We start from the raw sequence: 12,330 nt of genomic DNA on the forward strand, positions 1-12,330 counted from the left end.
GAGTACTCTCATTGACCTGCTGATTTTCTCCCTGTTTTTTTTGCATGAATCATGACAGTTCCTTTGCTCTAACATTTTATATCTCAACTAGAATGCTCTCACTTGTAACAACAAATCATGTGTTCTTAGCTAATATAATCTCTTTAACACAACAAGACAATTGTTTCAGTTTCTTATTCAAGTGCTTACATCATTTAAAACTGAAAGGAAAAATTGAAAACCCACAATATTTGAAACACACAAGGAGAATCTACTTACAAAGGCCAGAACAGGAACAACTGGATCAGAGCTGATAGACACACAGGCTTGAAATTATAATTAATTAATCTTCAGTTTATGAAGCTTTGTAAACCATAACATAAAGTAGAAACATGAATGCAAATAACAGAATACCTAGCCAGCAGCAAAGAATAGAATAGCAGCATGTGAGTAGATTCAAACAGGGCAGCATAATCAGCCTCCAGAAAATGGGTTTTTGAATATCTTGACCTTTTGTCAGGTACAGAGCATGCTGCTACAATATTTAGGCATATGTGGCAATAGTGGATAGAAGAGAGCTGTAACAGTGGTAACAGGGGATTGTAGCTTGCAGTGTAACCAAAGCATAAGATGAACACCAACATTTAACTCAACCATTACAGACTGCTCAGTTTACTCTCACACTGTCAACTTGGCATTTGAGTTCTGCACAGGTATGATCCTGTCTATGTCAAAGAATTGTCACTGCTTACTGTGGTGGTGTTGACTTATGGCATGTGCACCATTGTGCTGGTATCAATTGTCCACAAACTATGAACTCATCATAATGTGATGTACACCATCACAGGCATTCTAAGAGGTAAAATGCTAAAAAAATGTTAAAAAAAACTCCATTTGTCTACCTCACACAGTTTTGATCTACTGTGGTGACACAGTCTGGCAACCTGCATTGTTGAGAGGCATGGTGGACAAATACTAGATTTGAAAGTTTGGGATGTCATTGCGAGCAATATTTAATCTCAATTCCTATCTCAATTCCTATCTATTGAGGATGATCCAAGCAGCAGCTGCTACATTAGAGAGGTTTTGGAGCCTGAGATATTACCTGTGCTTTGAACTACACAGGATCCCAACCTTCCACTGAACAATGCTCAGCCATACATGGCAAGGTAACATGCAAGTCTTCTTCAAAGAATGACAGGTACTGATGTTTCCCAAAACTGCTCACTCAAGTGATATATTGCCCACTGGAAATAACTGAAATAGAGTTGTCTGGAAACTTGTTTAGTGTGATCCTCCAGGAAACATAGTTGACACTTCATAAGCTCACATATAAAATACATGGATGGAGGTTGTCCAAGAACATTTGAAGCCTTCTTTTATTCCAATGCTGAATTCTCAAAGATCATTTATTATTTTTTGTTTCATAGGTCCTCTTACATTTGTAATATATGTTTCATGATTGGTGAGACATGGTGGAAGTCCAAGGCTGTAAGGAACAGTACATCTAAACTTGTAAGCTATGGGGACTGTCAAAAGAAGTATGTGATATATGATGACCACTACGCAGAAAAACTTCCCTCTAATGAAGGCACCATGTTTTAAGAAAACCATTACCTTTTTTTCGGAAGAAAAGAAATACTCAATAAAGATGCAAATATGAGGCAGGATTATCATTTGATATTTATCTACTGACTGTAACAAGCCACCAACTGATATTTTGTTGTAAGTAATGACTAAAATTAGTGATAGATTCAAGTTCCATTAACTTATATCAGTTATGCACCTACCTTAAAAACTTCTCTGAAGCCCAAGACATTATGTACTATGAAGACTTAGGAAAATGTTTAGAGATGCTAAAGATCTGGCATCTAATACCTGCTTACTCCAGTGCAAGGACTGATAACAATACCAACAGTAGGCCAGGCTGTATAGGGCTTCAAAGTACTGGAAACATGAATGAAAATATTCTGCACTTTCTGGAGCCTTGTACTTCATGTTCTCTCTGTGTCACTAATATATACTACCAGAGAAAATCGGCAGATGAAGTGCCATGGAAACACTTCAGTCACTGCCATCATCCAGATTTATAATTTCCAGGAGAGTTTGTTCACTGCACTTAATGTTTGCACTTATAATAGTGAAAACTATTATGGGAAACAGTACAGCCTGGATCCTGAATTGAAAGACTCTCTTATCAAAGAACATTCACTCAGCAACAGGCAACTGCTAGAGAGTTAGAATCAACACTTCAGCCATCATATATGATGCCCTTTGTATCTGATGTGTTCAGGGCTGCATCAAGGGGTTGACAAGATAGACCCCTGCAGAGGGTGCAAAAGGAATGAACATTGCAGTTTAAGGTCACATCGACAATGAGGTCATCAGACAGAGCAAAAGCTCAGATTGTTTCAAAAACAGGGAAGGAAATTGGCCATATCCTTTCAAAGGAACCACCATGGCATTTTCCTGGAGCTATTTAAGGAAATCATGGAAAACCTAAATCAGGATGGTCAGACAAGGATTTGAACTATTATCCTCCTTAGTGTGAATCCAGTGTGCTAACCACTGGCAACCCCACTCAGTGCCAAGGCATATAAAAACTGATGAAAAAAGAAAGAAAGACACTTTAAAAGTTAACCAGGAGAGGTACATAAGTTCTCCTAGCCCTTGCGTTTCTATCTTCTGCTTATGCAAAAAGCCTTTCCCTCTGCCCCTGACTGTAACAACATGCTGCCATTTCTAGTGTGTCATGTTGTCCGAACTGTTTCATCAAGAAACAACTACTACTGAACAGATGTCTGCCACTAACATGGTGTATGTGGCAGCATTGCACTTGGCTCTTATAGCTGCCACCTACACAACTCTCATCTGTGTCTGACTAACAATATTACAGGAGCTATTAGCCATTGTGCCTGTTAACAACTGTAATCTTTTCTTCTAAACTGGTCTCTCATGTAAATAAAAATATGCTCTGCTATTGGTCATTGGCTACACTATTCAAGCTTCTGGTGTCGTAAGACCACTGAGAGTAGGCCTTAGTTGTGTGTTAGGTATTTTGATGTAGCATCAAATTTGTTCTCTGGCTTGATGAAAAATATTAGACAGTGACATAATGGAAGAGTGCAAAATACACAGCCATAGCCAAAGATCTTTGTGGTTCTATCTCCATCCAAAGCAGTATTGCTGTTAAAAGGCTGAGAAATATGAAGATAATGGGTGAAGAAATGATTGAATGCAAAGCACATCGAATTATTAATTTTTGTAAATCAACAAAAAACGTACAGATCACTGTTATCATACAATGCTTTATTCACTACAAACCATGAAGGAATAGTTTGAAGAACTAAACACAAAATGTGCTCAAATATATAAATAGTGTAGGAAAGTTCATGTGTGTGTTTGTACTTTAGCTTACGTAAGGATTTATTCCAATAGCTAGCAAGTTTTCTTTCCCTTTTGTGTGTGCCTGTGATGACTCAATGCTTCCTCTGTATCGTGAGTGATCATCCATATAAACTATTCTAAATGAGTACCAACATCAAAAAGACTGTTCTTCTGGTGTGAAGTGCTGATTATACACCTGACATCATTCTGTCTTCCAGATCATGCTACTTTCCAGCTAGTTGATAATCCTCTCCAACAACAAAGTGTACATAGGCAGAGATGGAATAACATTTCAAAACCTCTTTGGCAAGTGGGAGAAATACCAAACTGAAAGTAGGTACCCAAGGCCTTGCATACAAAGAACTTTGTCATATGCATCAACATAACATGGACTACCCTAGCTATCCAAGAAAAATTACTCATTGTTCTCAATTTGTGACACTTGTAGTTTATTCTAGTTTGTTTTGTTGAAGGCAATTAAACAGTTTCTCTTGAGAACCCAGTGTATAGTATGTCAGCAGTTCTGAAATAAAATAACTTCACTGCTGCTACAAATTCATCAAAACGGCCTAGGGAGAATAACATATTAGATCATACTTAGACAGACTGCACATTTAGAGAGGTCTGTGAGATTCTTACTTTCAAGATTTCCTGAAAGCATAGCTTCAATATAAATGGTAGCAACTGGGAAATAGATGCATACATTACACTGACTGCTGGAAGATGACAGCCCAACAACAAAACTTGCTATCTGACTGATCATCATAACACAGCAGTTTCAACTCGAGCAATTATTAAAATACGTCACTGCAATAATTTCTGGTAAAAACACTGTGGTCTTGTACATGTTATAGATTTCTCACACAGAGACCTGTGAATATTATAATCATGTAGCTGAAACTTACCTGCAAGAAAAGTTGCTTGAAATTTGCAAAAAGACCAAATGGAAATTGACAGATAACAAACTGATGTGTCTCAGAAAATTTTATTGTTATATCATTTACTGTTCCTACTCTGCACTCTTCCTTGTTAGGGTTACCCTTTCTTTTTTTGTATTTACTTAAATCTATTTCTTTCCATCAAGTCTCGCTTTCTTATTTCACTTATTAATCATCTATGGATCATTTTTAGGAATATTCTCCTTTCTTTGAGTGTGTGTACACACTGTCCCTTCTCACTATCCCACTTTTATCCAGAAAAGAGTTTTAGAAGCGCATAAAATTTTAAGAATATACTATAATTTTCAATTGATATATCCCATAGCTCTGCTTAAGTTGTTTCTGTTTCAATGACTGGTGAGTAGAAACTCTTACATAAATAGTGTTTGTGGTTGGATCTGTACTCCAAGTCTCTGGTTTGCCAAGATTTATTTCCTTGCTTTGGTCTTTGCACATCTAATACATTCAGAGAGACATTTACCTCCATGCATGATTCTGTGTGTGTGTGTGTGTGTGTGTGTGAGAGAGAGAGAGAGAGAGAGAGAGAGAGAGAGAGAGAGAGGAGAGAGTGAGGGAGAGAGAGAGTTGATGTGAGTGTTCAAACCAGTCTGTATGTACGCATCTCTTTGTGAACACATACTTACATGATTGCACTTGCATGACTTGTCTTATGGTTTCACGTTGACAACTATTCTTTGCTAACAAACTGACCTCAATTAACAATACAAGGCAGTATCTCTTTTGGTGAATTTTTTTCATATTGTATGAAATGTTAAATGTTTGCTTAAACTATGCTTATTTTTCATTCAAGATTCTATTAAAATTGTGGGCATTACATGAACTATTGAAAGTTAAAATAAATGGTATGTGTAAAAAGTAAAACTGTCACATTGAAAAATTAAGTCAACACATAAAACATAGAACATATCAGATATGTAATGAAAATATAAAATTCACTATTAATTTTCAATAGTTATACAGCATTTGTACGTTATGAAATATAATAAGAGAGATTCAGTGCTGAAGCTCTCTTAAAGAAGAAGTAGAAAAACCTCAAATATTTCCAAACTAACTCTTTTTAAGTTGGCACTCTAATGGAAAGTTTTAGGTAAGTGACATGGTAATGAAAAGTAATAATACTCTTCTCAATTGAAACAGTTTTTCTTTTATTGTTCTAGACACATTTGCAAGCAAAGTGGCAGCTTGTCAAGACAAATATGCTGATGCATCAGTGGGGAATGTCACAGGAAGTAATGCTGTGAATGTTTTCCTTGGCATTGGAATTGCTTGGTCAATTGCTGCAATCTACCATTGGTCCAAGGGGGAACAGTTTAATGTTAACCCAGGAAAGTAAGTGATCATTAATTTTTTTTTTTTTTTTTTTTTTTTTTTTTTTTTTTTTTTTTTTTTTTTTTTGCAAAATTTTAACATTAATTTTATATGCATATTGAAAACATTTAAATTCTGATATTATATATATCAGTGCTAATTTTTTGGTATTTCAATTACTAAGGCAGGGCAAAACAGTATTGGCAGTTTTTATACATTTGACCATTATTTTTCACACTATTTAGGGAATTGTAGAAATAAATTAACTACATCAGAAACAAATTGTTACAAAAAAAATAAAAAAAACTCAGAACATGAAGAAAGAAAAAAATAAGTCCACTAGGAATAAATAACTGAACTTGCCAGGAAGTGCAGAGGAATTAGGGTAGATGGCAATATTTCAATTGCAATAAGTTTCATGTATTTATAACTTTTATAAAGTCTGACAAGGTTTCCTTTAGTTAAAAGGAGAAATAGAAGTAAGATTAATTGGAAAGTTGTTCTAAAAAGATGTTTAATGAATGGATAAGGAGAAAATTGAGCATTGTTATACAAAAGATGTAACTAATACGAAAAGTTAAAACATATCAAGCCAGTAATCGTTAAAAAGGAAACATAGCTGTCTTTCAACAAGAGCAGCTTGAACAATTTCAATCCAGTGAAGACTCAACAATGAGAAGAAAACCTTCTTTAGAATTAATGTCTGTAATAGAGACGAATGCAGACAGAAAAAATGTAACAATGTGTGACTGCATTGTTATTGCAAGGACAAAGAAAAAAATTATCAGCTTGGTGTAAAGACAGTGTTGATGTCAATGAAATTTCATTTTTGTTGTATTGTTATTCTCTGCTCATTAAAGTAAGACAAGTGTCACCTGGACTACAGTTTGTTGTAGCTTTTGTCCCTTTGTTGTATGCTGAAAGAATAGAAATCACCGATATGAGAAATATTGTAGAACGGTTTATTCATTAGCTATGAGAATATGCTATAAACAAATGCAAGAAAAACCCACACAAGTGAAGTTGACAAAGAATGTGTAGGTAGTGGGAAGTGGGCATGGTAATCATGATGATAAATAATCATTCGCACTCCCATCACTTACTATGAATACTTTTATACTCACAGCGTATACACAATGCATGTATCACAGAGTGCGTACTACAGAGAATTGATCTGGCAAAGATGTAGTTGTTCTGGCTACAATAGGGCAACAATATTATTGGGTGATTCTACGTCCCCACAAAGATCCCTCCACCCCCCCCCCCCCTACCCACCCACCCACAAATGTGGAGGATGGTGACTGATGTAAGCCATGATGCATCGTCCCACTGGCGATGGCAAGGGCTGACATATCATAGTCCGCCAAGTGCCTGGGCAACCATAACGGGCAGCCGGCCTGTGACATCAGCAGTGGTGCCGACAGGGTGGTGGTGTCATCTGTTGAGGTGTTGGTGGTTGGTGGTGCATCATCTGGTGTTGGTGAGGCTGTCGGTCCAGCAGTGGCAGTGCCCAGGTTGTGAGTCATTGTTGGGAAGCGCTCCAGTGCCGACATGAGTAGGTAGTTGTCTGAAGGAACAGGGGATTTCAGACCTGCTGCGTTGATCGATGCGGAAGAGGCACGGAGTGCTCTAATGAGCTCAAGACCGTGCTGTAGCTCGATGGCTTACTCTTGAATTTGGCCATAACCATGAATAGTGAGTCCTGCAGTGTTATAGAAATGTCTTCTGGGAGGTAGTCACTCAGGTATAGGCCAACTGTAAATTGGCTTGAGGGGCCTGGAGCTGGGACCAGTGGAGGGTAAAATTCGGGTGTGTCTGCTAAAGTCCATGCTGGTTTTAGGCAGTTCAGTGACACTTGTTGTTTTTCCAGCTTGCAAGATATTAAAAGTGTTTGGCCCTCGTTTCAACACCTTGTATGGGCCACTGCATGCAAAGCGGATGGTGGGTTTGGTGGTGTCAGTCCTGAGCATGACATGTGTACACGATTGGAGATCCTTGTGCACGAAGATGGTTGGTTTGGCATGGTGGGATGGTGGTGGGATGCAGACATGGTGAATGTGGTCCAGGGTGACATCCATGGTTTTGGTGGTTTGTGGTACGAACTCTACTGAGAGGCTGATTGGTTCCCCGTAGTGCACCTCTGCCAGCGAGGTATCCAGATCATCTTTGGCGGCAGCTCATATGCCCAGCAGCACCTATGGGAGGGCCTCTGTCCACTCCTGGTTGTGGAATATGAGAGCTGTCTTGAGGGTGCAGTGCCTCCATTCCAAAAGTCCGTTGGATTGAGGATGGTAGGCCACTGTGTGGAACCAGTGGTATCCACAGAGGCAGCAGAGCTTGGAGACAGGGCCGACTCGTACTGCCAGCCGTGGTCAGTTGTCAGTGACTCTGGGCAGCCAAAGCATGCAATCCATAGTGTGATGAAAGCTCAGGTGACAGTGTCAGCTGAGATACCAGTCAGAAGTGTGGCCTCCACCCATCGAGTTGCCCTGCCTTTGGCTGACAAGATGTACTCATCTCCGTTTGAATCTGGGAGTGGCCCCACCAGGTTTATGTGGTCACATTGGAAATGGCCCTTCAGGATGGGGAATTTCCCAAAGGGTGGCTGGGGATGACGACATGTCTTGGCCCATTGGCATTGGATGCAGGCTCTTGTCCATTCAGTGCAGTATGTTCCATTATGAGTTTCAGTGCCATGCATGCCCTGGGGTGAGACAAGTTGTGAAGGAGGTCGAAAACTGTCTTCTTTAGTTCTGTGGGATGACTGGTCATTGCCTACCATGGGATTTGTCACACCAATCTAGTTTGGTTGTGCCTGTGATGGTGCACTGCTTGATCTGCAGGCCTGTTGTGTGTCCAGATAGCATGTTTTGAAGGTTGATGTCAGTCGCTTGTGCCTCCGCTAGTTGGTCAAACTCAAGTTGTGCTGATGTGGTGGCAAGTTGTGAGAGGAGTTAGCCATGTTTCCTGCTCCCTGTACATAGTGGACATCCGTAGTATACTGTAAAATCAAGTCCAGGTGGTAGAATTGTTGAGGGGAGGTATTGACTAGCAGGTTATTAATAATGTCAGCCAGATGGCGGTGGTCTGTGTAGATAGTAAGTGGCCAGCCTTGATGTCACCTTGGAAGTACCAAACCACCTCATATATTGCCAAAATCTCACAGTTGAAGGTTGACCAAATTTTCTGGGAGTCGGTAAGTTTCTGCAAGAAAAATCAAAGCAGTTGGGTTGCACCAGGGAATTCCTGTTGTAGCAGTGCCCCAATCACCTGGTTTCTGGTGTCGGCCATTATATCGTGCTAATATCGGCACCCGTGTCAACTAGGAAGTACACTCTAAGATGATTGTTTGGAACCAGCAGGGGCTGTGCAGCCGAGTAGGTGCAGCATCCTGGTCAGGTTAGGCATGGGTCAACGGTCGGGTGTGAATGCAGCAGGTGGTTGTTTACATTCTGTGTCCATCATGTTCTATGATTGTTGGTGTCTCACTGCAGCAGAGTCTTGTGAGGCTGCTGCAGGCATGGCATGGAAGGGCTCGGCTGAGGTCAGAGCAGCTCGGCAACTGTAGCTTGGCCGGGCACTGCACAGGGAGTACTGTGTGCTGTTCTTCGTGGGTGGGGCTGGTTAGGCTGGCCTGCACTAGCTGTAGATGCAACCAGTGTTGACATTAGTGTCGAAGCCAATGTGTGTGTTTATCAATGTGTGATGTTGTGCGAGGGCAAGCATCCAGCCAGCAAGACATAATCAGGTTTCCAGCAGTTTGTCCTCATGCATTAACATTGCTGTCTGTACATTTTCATAGAGCTTAAGAAGAGAAGCCATAGCGACCAGGTTTGTGTCAATTTGGAGGCGTAACCTGCGCCACAGTGCTGATGGGGTATCGTGGCCCAGTTATGTCTCAGCAATGGCTAGATGGAGTTGTTGTTCAAATGAATGTGACAGGCATTGTAGTATAAGCATCTTCACTGTTTTGTATTTGTCAGTGGTTGGTGTGTGCAATAGGTGATCGCTGATAAGATCGGTGTTGGTGGGGAGTTGGTTCAAAAGCACCAAAAACTTGTCGTGGTCGTCTGTGATCCCGGTCGACTACACCATGCACTCACAGAGTGTGAATCATACTTGCAGAGAATCAACTTGTAGTGGCGGCAGATGTAACTTGGTGTGTGACCAGTGGTAATCTGCCTGGCAGCAAGGGACTGGGACCAGTATGAGATTGTTGTAATCCTGTGAAGTACATGGTGTCGGTTCATGAACACCATCTGGTGGCACTGATAAAGGTGGCAGCTGGCATCTCAGCATGGTAGTCGCAGTAGGTGTGTCGGTAATGTGGGTGTTGTGACCAATTATCATAGGACACAGCTGGTGCGTCAGCATCATGGAGGGCAGCATCATAGTGGGGTACTGAGGAAAACAGCACGGTGGACGGGTCTTGGTTGGTGGCAATCATGGCAGGTGGTGCATCAGTGTATGTCACCCATGTGGCAGCTGTTGTAGGTACTCCTTAGGTTCCCACAGTGTGTGGGTAATAGTTTGGTCAGGCAGGAAATATTGATGTACTGTGGATGCAAGATGTGAAAACTCTGTGCAACTGCAGGTAGACGCAGTGTCCCTTCTTGCTGAGTGACATCACATGGCAGGCATGACAGTGAGCATGGCATGGCTTTTGTCAGTGTGACGTTGTGATGATGTGACAAGGGTTGCAGTGTGGCCGTAACAAGTGTGATGTTACCCAGATGATGTACGGTATTGCATGGAACATAAAGTTCAGGCATATGCCATGGAAGGACATGGTCTGGCACGGGAAGGTCACTTGTGGGATGGATTGGCTGCAATAACCCATAAATATCAGTTCTGTGCAGTGGAAGCCAGTTGTCTATGGTGGCAATTGTTTGTCAACAATTGTGGTACTCTGGAGGGTGTCCGTAATTTAGTATGTTGCGCCTGGAATGTTGATATACGCTGACTCATTAGAATCAAATTGAGTGCAGTGTAGTTCATTAACACTGTCACTGATTGGTATATTAGTAGCACTGGTTAGGTGGGAGGTGGGGACGGCGGTAGGCAGCCATTGCTCACCATTTATGGTCATTGTTGATGTAGCACTGTTAATTAAGGGAATGGCAGGATTCATCTCACCATCTTCACTGATAACATCGTACTTGATCTGTGATTTAGTGTTTTCGTCCATTTGGCAAGAGGTAACGATGCCCTGGTTCAGTGGTTCTTGAGACAATGGAAACAATGTTGATCATTTGAGAACCACAATTGCACTGGTTATATCATCTGGAAATCATCAAGAACACCAAATAGATGCACAAATAAATCATCTGTAGAGATTCCAGATGATGAAGCTCCATCATGGGGGGTATTCTTCATGGCATGAAGTTAGTATCCCATGGTGATCAGCATCATGCCGGCATGATAACTCAGTATGTCACTGCACAGTTGAAAAGGAAATAATGGGGTCACTACTGTAAGTCTTGGGGAGCGGGCACGGTAATTACATTGATAAATAATCACTCGCACTTCTGTCACTTACTACGAATACTTACATTCTCACAGCATATACACAATGCATGTAGCATAGAGCACATACTACAGAGAACTGTTCTGGCAAAGATATAGTCGTTCTTGCTGTGGTAGGACAGTGGTAGCATTGGTGGCAGGGGGCGGGGGGGGGAGGGGGGAGGGGGGGGGGGGGAGCCTGTGATTTTACATCCCAACAACCAACAAACATAAAGCTAAGAGTCTGCAAGTCAAAACTCATAGATTCTGTTATTGTTACTAATTCTCTCAGAGTTGGTGACAATTTGTAAGGGTTCTGCTTGTTCAACAGTTATAAAATTGGCAGTTGAATTCAAATGTGACTGTACACCTCTTGAAGACAATACATGTGAAGGGTATCCAGAAATTACACCCACAGATGAAAACATCAAGAAATATCCTAAAATAATTTTCTGAAAGTGGCATTTACAGATGTTTGCAGCAGAAGAAAGAGTACAGATATTTTATGCAGAAAATTAACTACTCATTATAATAATTCTGCACAAATTGTGTAGATTTAAAAGGAAACTAGATTGAAAACACTTGCATAGTTGAGCAAGAAATGAAATCTTTCATTGACAGGTTGGGAAATTCTCTCCTTGCTCTAGTAATACACTGTGACAAGTTTATCAATTTCATCATGATATAAATGATATGGCTCATATTAGACAGATTTATTTAAGACAAAAAATGCCAGAGAGTATATGGATTCAGATATTACACTAGCTATAAAAACAGCTGACAGCATTAGTGCCAAGTGCACCATATGATTCCTGTTTCTCTTTTTACTGCAATAATGGAAATTTCAGGATGGAAGCAATGAACAAAATGCATGAGGAGAGTAGAGAGTGGAAATGAACAAAGTATGACAGAAATATTAGAGACAACATACTGAGAAGTAGGTCTTGGTGTAAAGCACACTGTGCCAAGTTCTTGAATAGCTGACAAGTATGTTCATTCCATCTTGTTTCCATTTCACTGCTAATGTATTTTAACCAACAGTGGTGGAGCAATGGTAAGACACTGAAATCATGTTCATGGGGACAGCAGATCAAATTCCTGTCTGTCTACCCATATACAGATTTCCTGTGGTTTCCCTAAATCACTTAAGGCAAATGCAGTTCCTTTGAAAGGACATGGCTGATTACCTTTC

General features: G+C 40.6%; 1 protein-coding gene across 1 annotated transcript in view; it reads left to right on the forward strand.

The window, feature by feature from the left end:
- LOC126422203 (sodium/calcium exchanger 1-like) overlaps window positions 1-12,330 on the forward strand; it is a 332,770-nt gene that overhangs the window by 250,797 nt on the left and 69,643 nt on the right. Inside the window, exon 8 of the mRNA XM_050087242.1 lies at window positions 5,483-5,654. Coding sequence (XP_049943199.1) covers window positions 5,483-5,654 — 172 coding nt within the window. The remainder of the gene's footprint in view (window positions 1-5,482; window positions 5,655-12,330) is intronic.

Source organism: Schistocerca serialis, chromosome 1 (assembly GCF_023864345.2).
Source record: "Schistocerca serialis cubense isolate TAMUIC-IGC-003099 chromosome 1, iqSchSeri2.2, whole genome shotgun sequence".
Taxonomy (NCBI): Eukaryota; Metazoa; Arthropoda; class Insecta; order Orthoptera; family Acrididae; genus Schistocerca; species Schistocerca serialis.